The following is a 21,843-nucleotide window of genomic DNA, read 5'->3' on the forward strand; positions in this document are numbered from 1 at the left end:
GAGGTTTTGACCTGTCAAAAGGTTTTATTTTGATAGGTTGATTTGCAGTTTTTACACTGTTGCAGTACACAGGGTAGACGCATGAACTGTCAGTGTAGTAGAGGCCACAATAGTTGCTGCCGTTCATCCTTTGAGGGCCTTATCTTTGCATCCACACTTAATCTGCTCCTCTGAACAACTTCTTCCATCTGCTTCTTGATGTTTTTTCCCTTCAGGGTTGTCACTACTTAAATGGCACCATGGCTACAGAAAGGAGTTGCACTAGTGCTAAGCAACATTTAAGTCAAGACCGAAAGCTCAGTCCATTGTGAAATCTTACACACAGTTGCAGTAGGTTCCACTTCTCTCCTTAGTAGCAAGGTCCCAAATGTAAACATAAAATCTGGAAACGCAACTCCTGCTTATGTTAATCTACTTCTTGCCAATATACGATGGTCTGGTGGCTTTGGTAGAGCATTAGAGTGAAGAAATTGACAGACTACAGGATGAGCTATAAACTCAATATCAATTAGCCAAGACAAAAATAATACAAACCACCCTAAATACAGATCATAACTGCAAGAACCATATTGAGGACCTAAACCTTCGAACACAAGCATCCTGGTAAATGAAAGATATAACGAAAATGAAACCTTTGCCTGTAGTTCTAGAAATTATCCACACATTAAAATGTAGGACATATTTTGCAATAAAGTTTTGCTGGATCATCGGCAAATTTAGGCCAGTGAGCATCTAGCTCAGCGAACAAAAGAAACTGAAATTAATATGTATTGGAAAGTGGGAAACATCAACAGATTGAATAGTTGTCTATTGTTGTGGACAAGCAAATGTACTGCAGACCATGAGGATAATGCAAAGACCGAGCAAGCAGAAGCTTGCACATGAGACGTATGCAAATCCATTGCAATTCCCTTGTACCTTTAAGCAGAGCCTTATGGAAAATGGAAGATCTTAGGCAGGCTTGACATGATCATTGTTGTCCGGTGCCCCGCAACTCCAGCAGGAGGCTGGTGTTGTTCCCTCCTGAGGGAAAAGCTACAAATGCCGCTCCCTGTGGGCGGGAGCAATATGTTTATCTGCCTCCCTGTCTGCTTCAATGCAGGCAGGGAAAAAGATGAAAAGTAGGCTCCCAGGGGTGGGAGCACTTTTTATTCTCCTCCCCACTGGGAGCGGGCTTAGTGTTTGCTGTTGCTTGGCTGGAGCTTTGAAATTGCTCCCACAAAATGAGGGCAAACACAGATTTCCCTGCCTGCGCAAATGCTGGCAGATAAATCATGATGTCCTAGTAGTGGGCATCCCAGGACATAGCTGGAGATCCTCCCTTTTGAATGTGTGGTCAGGCACCGGGGTTGGGATCATGCGGCCTAAATCGGCCCAGGGAGGGGGGCTGTGTGCCCCCATCTCCCCTTTTAACTCACTGCCAGGCCCTGGGGATGGGATCCCCGGGGCAAAAATCGTACCGGGAGGGGGCAGTATATATATATATATATATATATATATATATATGTCGAAAAACGGGATTCCACTCGTGCTCTCAAGAAACTTCTGACACAGTAAACCAGGTACTAGATCATATCCAAGTGGGGGTTTATTATCTTCATAAACCCACCGTGACGCGTTTCGCCACCGTGGTGGCTTGTTCACACAGTGATATTCAATAAAGATGCCTGTACATATACTTCCGTATTGGTAGTCAATAAACATAGTGAAAGGACACCGTTAGTTCTACAGGTAGCTTTGGGCGCCATCTTATAACATCTTAACATAATGGAATCTTATGCATAAATGTTCTTGAACATGCTTATTACGTTGTACATTCATGGTTGTTAATCTAAACATGTAAAAAATGTCCCGTACACATTCGTAAGAAAGCGTTTTGAATTTCCGCTCAAGATTCCCTAATCGTGGGTAATACTCTCATAGTGGGTGCGCAACTGTGTATGTGCTGAACTATGTGAGTAATGAAGCTCTCGATTGCACTTGACATCACAAATGCATCTTACAAGTGATCATCGAATATCTGAAATATTGTGTACCACCCTTGTTAGTGGGTGTAGCGCTCTCCTTCAATTAATGCGTTGCTCGAGTGGAAAAATCATGAAATACCCTGGCTAGTGGGTGTAACGCTGTCTCTCATGTAAGATGGCTAGTTTGTACAAACATATAAATAAATCGCGATTGTAAGCAGATATGTATAAATGCTACCCATTAGTCCCTTGGTAAACTGTAAAATGGAAGGTCACAAATAAACCGGCATCTAATTTAATACCCCCTACTACTAAGAGTAAACTGTGATTTCCCAATAACATAATCAAATCAAAAGTGGATGTTAAAATCTTATCTCCGTGTTGTAACTGCAGGATGATCTGAAGAAAGGGTAGGGATCGCGTTGGCACCTTAGATGACAATTCCCTTCCTTTCCTCCTGTGGGAAATAGAAATATAGTTGTCAAGTTGATGAGGTATTGTCAGACAAAGACCTACCAGCTCACATTATAGGATAACAGATAAAAGCATAAAACATAAAACATAAAACAATAAACAACATAGGTATGATGCATATGTACAGTGTTTTGCGGTGTAATCATATAGTGATGAGAGTCATAACTTGTGAGTTAAACGCATAATATTATGCAGCCCTCATTCCTCTTGTAAGTGAATGGCCATTTCTTCATCCAAGTTATGGCCTTCTGGAAAGAGGGTGCACATACCTATGATGTGTCTTGATTCTCGTTGCCTGAGTCTTAGCACACGATTTCCACCTCTCACTTTAGGTAGAACCTGTTCAATTGCATAATACCTTAGCTTTTTGTAGTCTGAATAATGGTGACTGGCAAAATGGCGGGCTATCGGATATTGTTTGTCGTTGTTGGTGATAGCCCGCATGTGTTCAAGTACACGCTTTTTTGCCATATGTGTTGTACTGCCCACATAACGTAGTTTGCACGGGCACTCCAACACATAGATGACAAAAGTGCTCGCACAGGTGAGAAATTGGGAAATGGTGATCATGGTGTTGGTGCTCGTGTTCCAAAATTCTTTCACCATTTTGCTGTTGCTGCATGCCTTGCAGTGGCCGCACGGATAGAAGCCTTTTATATCTAGACCCCTCCCTTCAACATTAGTTGTTAGATCGCTATGCACCAAAGAATCTCTGAGGCTGCGGCCCTTTCTGTATGTTATGCTGGGTCTTTCTGATAACGACTTGCCAACTATGGGATCATTTCTCAGTATGTTCCAATGACGGTTGATCACCTTACGTATCTGGGTAGAATTACCATTATACGTCATAATCAAGCGTGTGTTGTTACCCTCATCATTTTCGCTTTCAAGTGCTTCTTTCTCGATTTGAGCTAGAGTACTCGATCTCTCTACCTCGGTTACCCTGGCGACTGCTCGTTTGAGAACCCATGCAGGGTAGCCTCTAGCTTTGAATCTCTCTATCATGGTGTGTTGTTCACTCAGAAAGTCAGCTGGCGAGCTACAATTCCTCTTGGCCCTGAGCAGTTCCCCATAGGGTATACTCCACTTGAGATTATCGGGATGGCTGCTCAAGGCGTGAAGAAGAGTATTGCCCGCTGTGCATTTGCGATAGAGAGTTGTGTGGATGATATTGTTTCTCACTACTACTTGAGTGTCAAGGTATTCGACTTTTTCTTTACTCATGGTGCATGTGAGGGTGAGGTTTTTTTCATTCTTATTGAGTTCTTCTATAAACTGCAAAGCATCTCTTTCTGTGCCCTCCCATACAACAAAAATGTCGTCGATGTACCTGAGCCACATTTTTACATTTGTAAGGACTTTCTCAAATTTTTTGTTTTTCTGGATTTCCTCTTCCCATGCCCCCATAAAAAGGTTGGCAAAGCTCGGGGCAAAGCATGTGCCCATCGCGGTACCATGTCTTTGTCTGTAAACTGACCCATTGAACAAAAAATAGTTGTTCATGAGACAGTACCTCATCATCTCAAGAATCATATTGGTATGCTCTAAATAACCAATGTTTCTGCGTTTCAGGTAGTGGGCACAGGCCTGTACCCCTTGCTCATGGTTAATCACTGTATACAGCGAATTAACATCCAAAGTTATAAGGATATAATCCTCTTTCCACACCAAATTAGCTATTTTGTTTAAAAAATCTTTGGTGTCCCGTACATATGAGGGAAGGGTACATACAAAATCCCTCAGGAAATGGTCTACATACCTTGAGATGTTTTCCAGCACACTGCCTCTTGAGGAAATAATAGGTCTGCCCGGGGGGTTTTCTTTGTCTTTGTGTATCTTAGGGAGCAGATACATCACTGGTAAAATGGGATAGTCTTTCTTTAGAAAGCAAAATTCCTCCCATTCTAACAATCCCATATCCCTCCACTCATTAAGTAACTCCCAGATCTTACATATGCTGTTGTTGTATTCTGCTTTAGTGGAGATTGTGTAGGTGTTATTATCATTGAGTTGTCGTTGTGCTTCGCTGACATACATTTCCCTGGGTAGAATGACAATATTACCGCCTTTGTCGGCTGGTCTAACCACCAGACTTTCATCAGTTGCAAGCTCATTAATGACATTTTTGTGTGTGGCTGTCAGGTTGTGTTTGAAATTTTTCATTTTTTTGGGCCAGTTATTCTGCCTAAACTTCAACATTTCATTATTCACAACGTCCTGAAAGGTATCAATATTATCGTGTCCTAATTTGGGTACAAAAGTTGACCTAGGTCTAAAAAAGCTGCACGCAGATTTGTCATATTTTATTTCCAACTCATCTAAGATGTGGAGAGATTCTGGGCTCATATGTGTTTCATCCTGATTGGATTGGAGCTCATGTAGGGCAATCACGGTATCAATATCCCCTATTGATAAATCATCTTCTTGTATGTTTCTAGTTGCCTGTTGCTCCCTATTCTTTACTGGTTTCATTTTGTGCCATTTCTTAAGTTTCAGTTTTCTGCAAAATTTAAAAACATCAATTTTGCTATTAACATAATTCATAGGTACTGCAGGGCAAAATGACAGTCCTAGACATAGTGTTCTTTTATCTTTGTTACTCAGAGTCTTAGAAGTAAGATTTACAATAGTCTGGTTTACCATTACGTCATCCATTATTGGTTCTTCTTGGAGTGTGTCTGTTTTCTTCCCATGTACTCCATATTTTTCTCTCTTCTTTCTTCTCTGTCTGGACCTTTTCTTCCTCTTCCTCTGGTACCTCTTCCTCTTCCCCTTCCTCTCTGAATCGGTGAGTCCTCTTTCCGGCTCATCCTGGACATGGATCTCGTTGTCTGCCGGCTCTCCTTCATGAGCCGGTATTCGTCTAAAAAAGTTGTTTTTGGTCTGGTTCCCAAGTCCGGATCGGAAATTGAACCTTCCGATGTTCTTGTTGTCTCTGAGTCCTCAGTGTTGGTATCACTGTGGTCTGTTAGTTCCTCTTCACATTGTTCCTGTTCGTGCCTTATATCCTTTTCCGGGACTTGACTTTTTTCATACAGATGGTCATATTTCTTGCTGTATGTTAAGACCCTGCCAGATTCGTAGTCTCCACAGTCTCTGTGCAACTTACGTTGCTTTCTCCTTTTGATGTCATCCTCCATAAGCTTTAGACGTTTCTTCATTTCATCTAAATATTTCTTAATTGTTTCTTGGTCGTCATGTGTGCTGAGCATCTCCTTAATCTGTTCTATTTCTTGTTTGATCTTCTCCCTATCGGACCAAGCATACTTTACAAGTATTTCTAGCATGTTTCTAGAGCTTGTCGCAGAGTTGGTTGACCAGTCCTCCAACATTCGGGGGTCTGGAGAGTCATAAGAGGGGGTTATATAAATCTTTAATCCTCGAGGTACCATAGATTTACCAATATAGTCTTGCAGGGATGTTGCCTCCCACCATTTTGAGGGTGGTACACAATATTTCAGATATTCGATGATCACTTGTAAGATGCATTTGTGATGTCAAGTGCAATCTAGAGCTTCATTACTCACATAGTTCAGCACATACACAGTTGCGCACCCACTATGAGAGTATTACCCACGATTAGGGAATCTTGAGCGGAACCTTATAGAAATTCATAACGCTTTCTTACGAATGTGTACGGGACATTTTTTACATGTTTAGATTAACAACCATGAATGTACAACGTAATAAGCATGTTCAAGAACATTTATGCATAAGATTCCATTATGTTAAGATGTTATAAGATGGCGCCCAAAGCTACCTGTAGAACTAACGGTGTCCTTTCACTATGTTTATTGACTACCAATACGGAAGTATATGTACAGGCATCTTTATTGAATATCACTGTGTGAACAAGCCACCACGGTGGCGAAACGCGTCACGGTGGGTTTATGAAGATAATAAACCCCCACTTGGATATGATCTAGTACCTGGTTTACTGTGTCAGAAGTTTCTTGAGAGCACGAGTGGAATCCCGTTTTTCGACATATTGATTTACCGGTTCTCCGCCGGTCTCGCGCCACCCCTCTACGGATTGGGAACGCTAAAGGAGGAACTTGGATTGATATATATATATATATATATATATATATATATATATATATATATATATATATATATATATTACCTACTGGCAGTCGCCAGTAGGTAGTTATAGTTAGGATCACGTTTCCATAGGAAATCCGCAACATTCTATTTTGAATAACTTTTGCGCCGAACGACGAATCCTTGCGAATTTTTCAAAATTGGTGGGGCGCTACGCTCCGCTCCTACCCTGAAAGTCTCGGGGGGATTCGTCAAGCGGGGGCTGAGATAAAAGGGGGGTCCCAAAACGCGTTTTTCCCATGCATTTTTCCATAGGACCTTTAGACACAGCTACAGCCCGAACAGCTGAACAGAATTACTTGAAATTTGGCAGAGAGGTAGTCCTCAGGTCAAGGAAGTACCTTTTGTAGGTTTGGTTTAAATCTGTTCAGTCGATTCTGAGAAAATAGCCTTTAAATCAATATATATATCTGAGCCAGCTTACGGTGCGCTTACGGTGCGCTTACCGTACGCGTACGGTGGCGTGCGCGAGCGCGATTCTGATTGGCCCTTAGATCTTAGTAAACATTCGAATCGGTCGAAACCAGGAAGCGGCGGCCGCCATTTTCTCTCTCACACTCTGAGGGGGGAGCTGATAAACAAATGCCAAAAACATATAAAGGGGCTGTTTAGACAGCGCCCATGCACATAACCATGTTAGTTGAGTCTTCAAAGATCCCCCAAGGCAAAAAACGGTAATTTTTTATTTTTCGAAAATTTCGCCGATTACGCTTACCGTACGCTTACCGTACGCGTACGGTAAAAAATTATTAAAAAAAAAAAACCCCACTCTCTCCACCCCGTGTGCAAGCATTTCCCCAAAAAATTTCAACAGATTACCTATCACAAGGAAGCGCATAATATGTCCTCCATGTGCGCACGGTGCGCGACCCATCTAGCGTAACGTGGGCACGCGGTGCGCGTAGCGCACCGCGTGCCCACCGTGCGTGCACGGCACGAACTGCGTTAAGTGGGCGCGCACGCCACGAATGGCGTAAAGTAACTTAGCATTTAAAAAACCGTACAAATTCACTGAAAAAACCATAGGTTTCACACACGTTATAGTTAGGAATTAGCATTTAAAAAACCTTGCAAATTCACTGAAAAAACCATAGGTTTCACACATGTTATAGTTAGCGGAAATTTTACTGATAAAAAACCAATGAAATTCCCCCGTTATAGTTAGTGCAGGAAACTATAACTCACGCGACCGCAATCTTCTGCTGATGACATATGTTTCTTTATGAAAAAAAAATATTTGTAATATATGTATAGCTAAAAATTTATGGAAGAAGACATGGGCAAATAAGTGTCTAAATACAGTATTAGCATCAGCAGAGGATTGCGGTCGCGTGATATTATAGTTTCCTGCACTAACTATAACGGGGGAATTTCATTGGTTTTTTTATCAGTAAAATTTCCGCTAACTATAACATGTGTGAAACCTATGGTTTTTTCAGTGAATATATATATATATATATATATATATATATATATATACATATACATATATATATATATATATATGTGTGCGTGTGTGTGTGTGTATACCTATGTGTGTATATGTGTGTATATATATATATATATTTTTTTTTTTGTATCAAAGGACGCCGCACTCTGGAAACAGTTGTTGTTAAAGCTTTATTGCTACAAAGCCCAGTCTGTCAACCGACGCGTTTCGGCCATGACGGCCTTTTTCACGGTAGGTGACATTACTGTCAGCTGACTATTTATGTCATTTCCTGTTAACAAAAACACTCCCATTGAATTCTGGGAGTTGAAGTTCAAAACTTTACAACAATCACCTTTAGACAGCGCAAAACAAAGAATTTTATATTTTACTGAACTGATTGTTAGATAAACCAGTAGAGTTACTCAGGGTTACTTTTGTATGCATATAGAGTGTGTCGCACAATCCTATCGCACTGATTGTTAGTAGTTTCCATTGTAAAGTACAGTTATGGAAAACGATTGTAACGTGTTCTCGGTGGATTAGTTATCTCTGTATAGTACAAGTGCTGTGTAGTTAACTGATGTGATGCCAAAGTGGCAGTGTTATTGTGCATATTTCACTCAATCTCACTTAGTCATGTGTTACAATTCAGTGAGATTAAACGCATGCTCATAACCCCGAGTAACTCTACATGTTTATCTAACAATCAGTTCAGTAAAATATAAAATTCTTTGTTTTGCGCTGTCTAAAGGTGATTGTTGTAAAGTTTTGAACTTCAACTCCCAGAATTCAATGGGAGTGTTTTTGTTAACAGGAAATGACAGTAATGTCACCTACCGTGAAAAAGGCCGTCATGGCCGAAACGCGTCGGTTGACAGACTGGGCTTTGTAGCAATAAAGCTTTAACAACAACTGTTTCCAGAGTGCGGCGTCCTTTGATACAAAATTGAATTTGGCCTGGGTTTGGGCCCTACGCCTGCACCCGCTGCTATGCGATCCGGCATTCAACCCCATTGAAAAAAAAAATATATATATATATATATATGTGCGTGTGTGTCTGTATATGTGTTTGTGTATATATACATTTAAGTGTATGTATATAGCTGTAAGGTGAATGGTTTGAGAAATGTTGTGGATAAAGATAAAGATAGTGGTGATGAAAATATGCATTGCATAAAATAGCTTTCAGCAACTACCAAACCTTGGGCCAACAGAGACATACAGTCAGAACAATTAGAGACATGAAAAGTGACAAATATACAGTTAGACTGCTCAACCAACTTTTATGTCAGAAATGAGGTCATTGAAACATAACTTCTGACCTGGCCTGACCCCTTACACAACTAGGGGTTGAATCTTCCAACCACTAGACATGTATATTCTGTTTAGAAAAAATGTAACATTCACTACAAAAATGCGACCAGTAGTTCTCCCCAGACTTTATTCAGGGGCCACACTGGTCACTACGAACTCTTTTGATTGATAGCTAAGTGATGAAGAACACAAATTATTGTTTCAGTTCCAGGTTGTTGCTGTTATTCTGATTGGAGAGCGACAGGCACTTTGATGTAAGCAACAATGTTTCTATATGAACAACGTACTGCTGATATTGCAATTTTGTTTCTTTTTTTCTTCTCATAATGTAAAAGGATATAAATTAATCATTTGCAAATGAAAAAATAAAACATAGAGTGTGCTTACTTTGCTATGACATTTTACATTAAGTAAATCTCTTCTTTCTGAGTCAAGCTAACATTTATTGTATTTATCTCTCTAGCTGTTGCTGTACCTTCAACTACAAAACACCCCGGTAAGTGATACATGTGGCTTGTGCGGAAACCCTTGTGTATGGGCATGGCGGTGATGACTGTTTGTTGGTACTGGACACACTGGCTTCAAAACCTATGCATCTGAGTGCATAAAGGAAGTGTTCTTTGTATGTTTTGGGTCTGACACTAACCGCTTTCCAACTTGGAAGGCCAGGATTGAGGGGTTATCAATCAATCAGGATTTATAAAGTGTGAAAATAAATCACCAGTGAGGGTCTCAATGCCCTGGAGTTCTTTGCTGCCTCGCGGTGGTCTGTTCATTCGAACATCCATGTCTTGGGTCCCTCTGATTTGAGGGAAATACAAGGAGAAGCAGTGAAAAGTGAGGGAAAAGCATGAGAAAGCACTCAGAAAAATAGGGGGAATGACAGAGTGTGCTTACTTTGCTATGACATTTTACATTAAGTAAATCTCTTCTTCCTGAGTCAAGCTAACATTTATTGTATTTATCTCTCTAGCTGTTGCTGTACCTTCAACTACAAAACACCCCGGTAAGTGCTACATGTGGCTTGTGCGGAAACCCTTGTGTATAGGCATGGCGGTAATGACTGTTTGTTGGTACTGGACACACTGGCCTCAAAACTTATGCAGCTGAGTGCATAAAGGAAGTGTTCTTTGTATTTTTGGGTCTGACACTAACCGCTTTCCAACTTGGAAGGCCAGGATTGAGGGGTTATCAATCAATCAGGATTTATAAAGTGTGAAAATAAATCACCAGTGAGGGACTCAATGCCCTGGAGTTCTTTGGTGCCTCGCGGTGCACTGTTCATTCGAACATCCATGTCTTGGGTCCCTCTGATTTGAGGGAAATACAAGGAGAAGCAGTGCAAAATGAGGCAAAAATAGGAGAAAGCACTCAGAAAAACGGGGGCAAGGAAAGAGGAAGCAGTAAAAGATAGATAGGGTGATGTAATGCCAATTATTGTAAATTCTTAATTTGTGGTTTCTGTCCTATATTTATTCCAATTTTGCATAGCATGCTGTTTAGATTTGCCACCCTCTTGAATTCTGAATACGCATTAGTGCTTTGATTTCTGGCTCGCATTGACATTTTACACAGTTTTGAATTGAAGATACTTGGACATTAAAATCTAAATTTCTGTGGCAGTGGTCTTATGCCTTGATAGGATGTCTTAGGTGACTGTTATTCAAGGGGACAAAGAGATTCAATAAATGCTCCTGGCGTCTTCTTACATACTTGGATACGTCTCACTACAATGATCCTTGTGTTTGATTAAAAACAGAGGTGTACAAAATGAGTTACATGAAGCTGAAAATGCATAATTGTAGCTGCAGCTGACTTTTCACAAAAGCAGATTAAATTGGCACAAGTAGGACAAACGCAAGTTGGGGTGATATTAATCTGTTTTCAGTTCTGGAAAGGGGGAGGAAAATGGGAGTTTTCAGAGGCAGTTTTTCATTGAAAATGTTTTTCACTTTCATTAATTTGGACATTAGAAGGTAATCAGTAATTGTTTGTATGTGTTTCCCTACCTTAAAAGCACTTGCACATCCACTTTAAATTGTTGTAGTAAGTGAACAATGTGTATGAGTAATACCTTAAAAAAAACAATATGCAGTTCCTCAGAATGAATACATTGTTTTCCATTTTGTTTGAAATTGGGTGTCTAGTTGTCAGAGGTATGCACCCTGTTCAAACAGGGATCACAATCCTTACCATGGTAAGTAAGGTAAAAACTAAAAGATAACCTGTGCTCAACCTCTGGTAGCTTAGCACAGAGCAATCAGGTGTATCTAAAGAGGCAATATGTAAAGTATTTGTGCAAAATATACACACACAGTACCGCAATTAAAACACCACAAAACTACTTCACACAAGTTTAGGAAAACAGAGAATAATCTTATGAGGAAACAAGTACAAAACAACAGAAATCCAATAAGTAGAACCAGTGTTATACATTTTTAAAGAACAAATCAAAAATAGTGCTCAGTAGACAATATCACTAACGGGTTACTTGAGGTCATGATAGACCAGGGTGAATCTAAAGTTGAGGCCAACGGCGAGTGAGGGCAGGCTGGCTACAGGTCTCACACAGGTCCCATTGTCAAAGTACTTTGGATGGAGCAAGCGTTGAAGTCAAAGGGTCGATGTGGGTAGCAGAGGTGGCGATGTGTCGTCGTTGATTCTGTGGATACAGGTGATGCATCTGTTTCGATCCACTCTAATGGAGAAGGCTTCAACATCGATCCCCTTATGATGCAGGCACTGTGTCATTGTAGACTCTTGCGGTCGGGTCCTGCATAGTCGTCGAACCGTGCAGGGATGTTGTCGAATAGGAACTTCATCTGTGTCGAAGGACACTGTGTCAGTTCCGATCGGTTCAAAGTTGTCACTGCATCGATTTTGAAGCAAAACAGCTGCTTCTAAGGCCCATGACTGGATTGACACTAGCGGTGGGTAGAAATCACTGAGTTTTACCCCGCAGAATTCTGCAGAGTTACATTAAAACTCCGCGAGATCACGTGAAGTTCCTCCCCCATGGGAGCCAGAGAATAGCATGGGGTACTGATGTCGATGCTGATGGAGAGTATGAATAGTCTATGCTAGCAGTGAGGAGAGAGTGTGGCTCTTTCCATTGCCTCGCCTCCCTGGTCTGTGCGTCACTGGAAGCACATCCTCTCTCTAAGAGCATGAGCATGTATGAACACCTAAGACACACATTCATTAAAAGTGTGAAGAACGTACACTTCACCAATCGAATGATCACACTGACATTATTCCTGCGCTGCTTCTTCCTCTACAGAAGCAGTTATTGAAAGACAGTTCAGGATGCTTTAACCTGCAAGTGCAGCTCGTTCCTATGAATTATATTTAGCAGAAGCCATCAGCGTTAATGTTCCAGTGTTTTAATGTTCTCATTTTAGGTAATAGTAACACAGCTGAGGGCATAAACCGTTTAATTCTGGGAATCAAAAGAGTAGGTTATCTAAGAATGATTTTCCATACTTCAAGAACAAATGTTTGCACCTCCCTTGCCCTATGATTGTTGCCAGCATGGTGTGCATTAGTAGTCCTTCCTATAACCCCCCATTTCTTTTCCATCAATGCCTGTCTTCAAGGAACTTCCTCTTTACCCGTCTCCCAGTACCATCATGCGTGGAACTTAGAATAGGCTATTTCTTTCTCCCTGCCCCGGACTTTCACCTCCCATTAATATGACAGTACAAGTTCTAAGGCCATTTAGAGCACTGAATAAAGCCTTCAGTGTGTGGTGAGGGGCTGTGCTCCTTCTCATGTGGTACCAGAGCAGAGGTAGAGGTGCAGGAATCATCTCAGAGTTTCTGTATTATCAGTTAACATAACATCAAACCATCCATTCAGACAGTTTCTTACATTGTTATGCCCCAAATCGTTGTCTTCTTGAACTGATAGCAAAAATATTATATCAGTAAATAATAAATGGCGACGACAAAGCGTGCCGGCGTAGAACTGCAACTTCAACCTACACAGTAGGGACCAGTTAAAACTAGCAGTTTTTTTGGGGAGCACTGCTATCAGCTGACTCGCATCCAGACACAGCCCCGTTAAATTAGGAAAACGACGTAGAGTAAGAGTGGCAGAGGATTATAAAACGTGTTTGAATGTGAAACATCATCTGATGATGTTTTCTTCCTCAAGCCAGATTATTAATTTTATGAATAAAACATTCTATTACATGTACATTTACACAATCTGAACCTATGTAACTATGTGTTGCAAATGTTGGATATTTTTCAGCTAAACTTGTCCCTGCCAACTTAGTGTAAACCGCTCTGATGACCAGTGGGCCTGGTTCACTCTATACAAAACTTCTAAAATGAAAAATAAAAACTTGATCTCTTCCCTTAACTTCAAGCTCTTTAACTAAAACTCTTGAGCCAACAGTACATAGCAGCACAACCTGTAGGTCACAATATTTAACTTTGGTAGGATGTCATGACTTCTAAGATATCTCAGTTCTGTGTGTACCTGTAGCCGGAATCAGTGTGCACTGAGACATGATGAAATATAATGCAGTCCAGTGAGCTTTCCGATCTGCTCTCCAGATCTGAGAACATCCTGCTGGCTCAGGGTTTGAATGTCCACGGGTTCAACTAAGATGGGTCAAGTCCTTCTCTTCAACAGGGCAGAGGTAAGCAGTAAGCAGAGCGGCTCAGCAAAGCAGAAAGCAGTTCCTTCAGAGCAGCAATTAGGCAAAGTGGTAATCCTTGTAGCACTGTAGTCTTTACTCTTTGCAGAATTCTTCACAGTGCAGTAGTGTAATGTCTTGGTAGGGTCAGAGCCCCACTTCTTTTATCCAAATGAGCCTTTGAAGTGGGGGTGACCTCAAAGCAGGCCCTTGAAGTACGCAGGTCCCCTTTCATCCCAGCCCTATCTGCCATGCTATCTGTAGGGGATAATCACCTATTCAGGTGTAATTGTCAGTCCCCCATACCTCTTCCTGCCTAGGAAGAGGTATCAGAATTTAGAGAAATGCAGATGTGTTCTCTGTCACATCCACCCATCCTGTGTTTGTGACTGTCTAGAGGGAATGGACAAAGTGCAGATGTCACCCATCCCAGACATGTATTGGAGACAGCCTGCCAGGCACACAGAGCAGTAATAACAGAGAAATGTCAACTTTCTGAAAGTGGCATTTCTAAACCAGTAATCTTAAATCCAATTTTACCAACAGAGAGGATTTATCATTAGCATTCCATAGATGTGAAACATGATGTACCTACTCCTTTCTAATCAGGAATTACAGCTTTAAAGTGTTTAAGGAATTCCCAATGCTAGCCTATGAGAGGAGTAGGCCTCACAGTAGTAAATAACTTAACTGGTTGTCACTACCAGAACATGGAAAACATTAAAGTACATGTACTACCTTTCAGATACACAGCACGCTGCCCATAGTGCTACCTTGGGCCTTCTTTAGGGGTGACAGGTGTAATAGAAAGGGAGTTTTAGGCTACTAAATGTACCAATTGGATATACAAATGAGGAAGGCACATAAAATGTCCTTAGCATAGGGTGCCCAAATACATGCAGATGTCCCATCTGAGTTCTTTAGAAGCATGACTAGGTAAATAAGACATAAGACTAGTAGTCTACAATTTTTATATCTTTTACTTCTACTCCAATTGGTAGTTTAGATTTCCAAAAATTATGAAAATAGTGACACTTATAGATATACTCATAATTTTAAAAGGGTCCCATTGTCGTTTTCTTCTTTATTAGACGTGGGAGACTCCATTCTTCACTATCTGCGCCGATTGTATTAATTCAGGGTAGACCTTTGCAAAAATGACCATTTCACAATCCAAAAACGAGCCAACTAAATGATTTGTGCTTATAATTGTATATCTCTATCAAACAAGAAGTGGGGACCAGGGAGCTAATAAAGGTCCAGTGTCCATGCTCCCTTTAACTATGTATTAATCACCCAGAGGACACTGTTCCTATGGCTAGGTGCAAAAAGTCACCCATGCCCTTAAAAGATAAGTTAAAAAGGAAAAAAGAAAAAAGGAGTGAAATGGAAACCTAGGTAAGGGACCCACTCAGGAAATGGAAGACCACTCTTTGTCCTCTGATGCCCTCACACACCCCGAAGGATGTCATGCTTCGTCATCGGGCAGTTGCTACTCATAGTGCCGGCACTGCAATTCCCAACGGACCCCCCGAAGGGCGATCTTTAGAGGACTGCCGAATGATGCGTGCGGGTGTGTGAAGAGTGGATCCTCTAGGGAGGGTAAAAAAGGTTTGTGCAATATTGTGACATTTTTTAATAAAGGGTCATCATGCAGCAAATGTCAAAAAGATGTACCCTGAGCACACTATGTCTGCTAAATAAAAATTAAAAAAAAACCTTGAGGCACTCTATGTCCAGGTGTCATAGGTCAACATGTTTCGCGCCAAAAGGGTCATTGGCGCTTCTTCAGGACCAGAGTAATAGTTAATAAATAAAGTGCACATGATGCAAAGTGAAATCCAATAAAATACCCTCTATATCGATCAGGGCAATAACCTGTACTACCTCAATGTGGTTACAGCTTAATGTTGGAAATCGCTCCTGATCAGTTCCTAGTATTTAGAAGACTGTCGCTCCATTAGCTAGAAGCATGGGACACCCACATATGATCGGGCTAGTATTTAGAAGACGGTCGCTCCATTAGCTAGAAGCATGAGACGCCCACATATTATCGGGGGTTCTGCCTAGGCGATAGCTCCTGTATAAACCAAAGGAAATGATGGACGGAGTGTTGAACATTGCAAGCACTCACCCCCAGTCAACTGATCTGGGTTTAATCCATCACCGTTCTTTAGCCCACTCTGCCACCCCAGTTCAGACATGGCCATATGCAAATCAGTCTGACCCTGTGCCTCATGGGAACAGTCCAGCCCGATCAGCCAAGCCATGTCTTCCCTGGACCGGAAACAAGCTTCCTAGCTGAATCAAGTGGTGTTTTCATATGGCCATGTCTGAACTGGGGTGGCAGAGTGGGCTAAAGAACGGTGATGGATCAAACCCAGATCTGTAGACTGGGTGTGAGTGTTTGATTGGTTCTGATGCTCCGTCCATCACCACCCCCTTTTGTACCACGATAGCTCCTGTATACCTGCCCCGTCCATGCGACTGCCAGAAAGAACCAATCAACCAGTGTTGCTTGTTAGCTATTGTTTCCTGAATGTAGTACAAAAGACTGCAATAAATTAGTCATGTCTAATTATTTTCAAAACAGCCATGCTGTTCAGATATACCTACCAAAGGTGTCACCAAACAAAATACAGTCACTAGAATGCATGCTGGAGCATCGAACATCATACTAAATATCTTCAGCACTGACCTTTTTCCTGTGTTTACCCTTCATCTGCATTTTAAATCTAGAAATTATGTGTTGTGCATATTAATATTTTAGTCAGCATACCTCACCCCTTTTAAGTGCTTCAGTTTATATTGTCCTAGTCGGGGAGCAGTGCGTTCTCCGACAACCGGATCCTGGATGTCTTAGACGACAGACAGCCTGAGATAGAGCAGAAGTTCCAACTGACCACTCTGTCATGGAAGAGAAAATGTTGGCTAGGGAAGAAGCAGCTACATCTGGAGCCCTGGAAGAGAACATAAACTGCATCTAGGGCGCTGGAAGAGAAAACGACAGAGCCTTAGAAGAAAAAAGTCTGACTCTAGAAGAGAAGAAACTCCTGCCAGTACATGCGTTAAGCCAGGAGGAACTGGACCTGAAATTCAGGAGGGTCACTGTGGCCAGTGAAGGTTGTTCAGAGAAGATTAGAGGAGGTAAAAGTGTGCACATGCCCTAAGCACCCATGTCCATATTTGTGGTGAGTGATGATATTGAGAAGTTGTTTGAGGCCAATAAAACATTGGGGGTGAGTCTCTGGAAGCATATGCTGACTTCTTTGATGGATACCCTACTGGCCCTAGGTAAGGGTGACATGATAAAATATACCTTCTTGAGGAAGCCCTTGTTGCTAAAGTACTGCTTAAAGATTAGGGAGAGTCAGACACTGTCTCACCAGTCTTTTTGTAGTGTAAATGGACTACTCCGGTAAATCACTAGATGGTTGGGTGAAGGGCTGCAAAGTGAGTGACTATGATTTGCTGTACAATCTGATCATGAGAGAGTGCATGTTCAGTTATTGCTTTGCAGAGCTGCATCAACATCTGACCAATTTAAAGATCACTGTACCCAGAGAGTTTACAAAGGAGGTTGACCTCTGTAATAGTACCAGATTTTCAAAGAAGGTCCTTGGGAACCCCTGGAAAGGTGAACAGGATCCTCACTAACAGAACGAATAGGGAAATAGGGAAAATGAAAGGGAGTTCTCTAAATGTCTCCAAAAGAGTTCTCAGGGGAAGGAATCCCAGTCGAATTCTGAGCAGAAGATGGGTGATTTTAATGAAGAAGACGTCCCCAGGCTACTTCCGGCCCAAGTGCATTGCCTCTCACGAGTATGTGCACTTTAAAAGGGATGTTTTATGTCTTCACAGGAAATAGCCCCCCACTGGTGAGCCCCTCTTTGTAAATGGCCGAGTCAGCTCTTTGGGATAGTGCTGAGGTTTAGCTAGTGTCCTAGTGCCTCTGGGTGACAAGGAGATGGGGCCAAAGGCTCACATGCTTGACAATACTAAAATAATTAGCACTGGGTAACCATCAATGGGAAGAGGGTGGAAGCTCTGAGTGACACAGAAGCCCGTATGTCTACTGTTTGGTGTCACCTGGTGTTCTCAAATAAGGCAGTCCCTGATGTAGTCTACCATGTTCCAGTGGCTCTAATTCCAAGGGGGGTCTCAGGTTCCTTAAAGGCAGCTGTGAGAACAGCCATGTCTGTTGACTGTGTGTTGGAGATAAAGTATCATTTGGATATGTTGGGATGGCCTGAGTGAGTGTGCCTGAACACACTGTCTATGGCTGCCTGACAGGGGAGTGAGAAGGACCTGGAGTCTTGAAAAATAGTCTTGGTGCCCACAATGAAGAAGAAGAGCATGGGGCGTGGGAAACCTACTACAGAAGATCCGATATGCTGGGCGGAGGCTGATCCAGAGGGTGATGCTCCAGAACCTACAGGGGGAGTAATTCTTTCTCTAGGAGAACTCCCTGAGTTAGCTGGGTGACAAACTGAAGGGAGGTCATCACAGACAGAGTTTTACAAAAGGAAGGGGATGTGTCCTACTCTTGAGGGCCTAGTGTGGTGGGCTGAGGCCTAGGCAGCTGGTGACACCTCTGGTTTGCTTAATTTACAGGGAAATTGTCTCTTGTATAATGAACCTAAGGTCCGTAAGTCTGGGTCAACCTGTGTGTTGGTGGTCTCTGAGTGGTACTGGCCTTTTCTAATGGAGTTCGCCAACGATATCCCCTTCGTAGGACAACTGGGGCCAGGGCTGGACTGGCCGTAGCGGGCACCGGGTGTTCTCCCAGTGGGCCTCCAGGGTGGGGGCCAATTTGGGCCCCTGGGTGCCGTTTTTGTTCCCGGGGGTCAGAAATATCGGCCCCCTGTAACAAAAGCGTCCGAAACCGGCCCTCACAAACAGCTCGACTGCACCTCCCCTCCCCCAGGAGGGGGGGTGGCTGAGCAGTTTGCCAGGGCCGCTTTCGGTTCCCAGTCCGGCCCTGACTGGGGCAGGCCAAAACTTTAAACCATTGACTAACTGGCCACCTATTCGGGGTAAAGCAGAAGGCCCACTTGCTTCCCTTCCGTGGAGTGGAAACACTATTTGAAAGGATGGACATTAATGTTGTTAGGCCTTAGGACCCCAAGACTGTCTTAAACAGGTTCCTGCTGGTCTTGGTGGACCATGCAACACGTTATCCTGAGGCCATACCCTTGACGTCATGACTGCACCCACAAGGGCTAGGGCATTGATGGGGATATTTACCTGTATGAGGTTGAGATGGGGCCTGCTGGTAAATCCCTTTTACCTCCAAGGTCAATTCTCAGACTGAAATCATGTTTAAGGTTTCCATCATGTGAGCATCATATATTGTTATTTATTTGTCTCTTGATGTAACATTTTCTTTATTAGATCAACATGTCTGACCCAAAACACTATGAGGCTACCTACCATCATTGGCTTGCAGTGCTACACAAAAATGTAAATTAAAAAAATTGATCAATTGTTGAGATGTTCATTTCCATCTGATTTCTTGCGAAGGTAGCATCCGAGGGGAGAGGAAGCACATAAACTGTAAATTCTATGTTGCTTTGCTAGTCAATACATGAGGTGTGAAGGCACAATATTTCAGTACAATAAAATTCAAAGAAAATGTCATTGACCTGAAGCTCTCTTATTGACTGGAACTACGGAGAAACGTTTTGCTGCCCCTATTACAGCACTGGGTGCATCGGTTTCAAGTCCTGAAAAGAAGTTGATTCGAAAGAGCCAAAAGGGGGTAGGGATCACGTTCCTGACCCTTTGGCTCAGGAGGGTGATCCCAAATGGCACAAACCTTTTTAAGAAATTAGGCTGGGCCACCCACAGAGGGTTGGGTGCAGGGAATGATGGACCAGCTGCTTAGGCCAACCCCTTTAGCCAGCCCCGTTGACCACACCCTGCTGAACATGGCCATGCGCAGGTAAGGGTTGGCTGAAAATAGTGAATAATTGAATCGAACAGCTGAATGTGGCATATGATCAAAAAGCCAAAATTATTCTGAAAATAAATGGTTAAAATTAAGTTATGGTTATAACATAAACATATATTTTTTTTTTAACTTTATAAAACCATAGTTAACGTGAATTCATAATTACAAAACAGAATCCAAAAACCCTGAATCCAATCGAAAAATCTTTATTCAGACTTATATACAAATCCATAAAAGAATAAGAATACAGTGATAGAATAGATTACAATTTGGTTTACATGTAATATCCACACACTATCAAATAAAACCATATATTCTAAACAGTGCATTTTAAAATCGAATATAAGTCTAGATCTATGTCAGACTGATCAAAGTTAGACAATTAGGGAAATAAAAAGGAGATAAAATTGATTTACATGAAATGTTCACACACTATCATGTGAAACCAAATGTACTGAGCAGTGTGTTAGGAGATCGGGCAAACAAACAATATACGCTAAACATACAATTTACAAATTCAGAAAGGCTAGCCATAGTTATATAAAAGACAAATAATGGGACTTTAAAGCGCTAGCAATAATATATCAGATCTGATTAAAGAATCTTCATAGCGTAAGCCAGCTACATGGATTAAAGAGTTTTCTTAATGAAAGGAAAACATCTGCATATTTGACAAATGTTTCGAATATATAAGGGCATCATGGTACTGAATAACACCCTGTAACTGAAAAAACATTGAAACTCTCCAGTTATAGTTAGGGGTTGTCAGAATTGACAAAATGTGACTCCTCGGAATTACCTTAAAATGTTATGAGATTGCGCATAATTTCACAAAGGGGTGGAGCGGGCATTTGGAGCTATTTATTTTCTTAAAGGAAAATGCACCCTCGTTTTCCAAAATGGATGCGACGATGCATTTTGCTCTAAGAAAATAGAGCAGCCAAACATCACTTGGCAACCTTACATACTCTGCAGTGCTTCCTGCAGGGTATGTAAAGGCATCGCCACTGAGCAATGCAGTGGTTTCTAGAATTTAGGAACCACTGCAAATCAATCTGTAGTGCATGCACTTTGGCACTCTTACATACTCTGCAGTGTATGTAAGGGTGTTGAGACATATGCACTGCAGTGGTTTCCAACCAGGACGGCAGGATGGTGCAGCCCCTCTATGTCAAAAAACCACTGCAAATTAAACTTTAATAGGCAGTGATTTTTAAACAGAGAGGGACTGCTCCGTCTTCCAGATCTCTTTAGATACAACTGAATTCAATGCATAATTCCACCATCGGAGCAGCAGAATTTATAAGTAATTCCATGTTACAATAGTAACACTGAATTACCTCATTCCTTTGATTATGCTGTCTGAATTAATAATTCCACCCATGCCTAGTTCTAGTTAAGTGAACTGACCATAACTTGCATCCCTGGCATGCGTTGCTTGTGATTTTATGTATGACATCTGTCATGACATGTTAATTGACATCGCCGACGATATCACTGATAACATCTCAATTGATATCACTAATAAGGTCACTGATGCAAACTTCCATTGGTACTGCTGTTGACATTAGCTCCAAGGCTGAGGTCTTTCTTTTTTTGTTTGTTTTATAATATTTATCAAGAGAATGAACACAGAGTTAAAAAACATTACAGAACTTAGAGGATATATAGCAGGAGATAAAACAGAATATAATATAGTCTATTTGAATGAGAATAATAATAAAGCACATAATGCAAATATAATAAAACACAATAATATAAGAAGAGACAAGTAATGGGGATAAAGAATCGTAACATCGTGATAAAATAATGTGTTCTAGAAGAAAAAAGAAAAGAGTATATTATATGTGTTTTTTATTGAAAAGAGAGAGATGAAAAAAAGAAGTGAAGAGGAGAAAGATGGGGAGAAGAGAGAGAGAAAAGAGGGAACAATAAATAGATTAAAAATGGGTAT

General features: G+C 41.5%; 1 protein-coding gene across 2 annotated transcripts in view; it reads left to right on the top strand.

Annotated features, from left to right (window-relative positions):
* Positions 1-21,843, top strand: part of LOC146866842 (uncharacterized) — a 171,629-nt gene that overhangs the window by 42,110 nt on the left and 107,676 nt on the right. For both annotated transcript variants that reach the window (XM_085602380.1, XM_085602390.1), the window contains exons 2-3: positions 9,755-9,787; positions 10,265-10,297. In XM_085602380.1, the coding sequence (XP_085458506.1) occupies positions 9,755-9,787; positions 10,265-10,297 (66 nt within the window). The remainder of the gene's footprint in view (positions 1-9,754; positions 9,788-10,264; positions 10,298-21,843) is intronic.

The sequence above is a fragment of the Triturus cristatus genome, chromosome 1_2 (assembly GCF_964204655.1).
Source record: "Triturus cristatus chromosome 1_2, aTriCri1.1, whole genome shotgun sequence".
Classification (NCBI taxonomy): domain Eukaryota; kingdom Metazoa; phylum Chordata; class Amphibia; order Caudata; family Salamandridae; genus Triturus; species Triturus cristatus.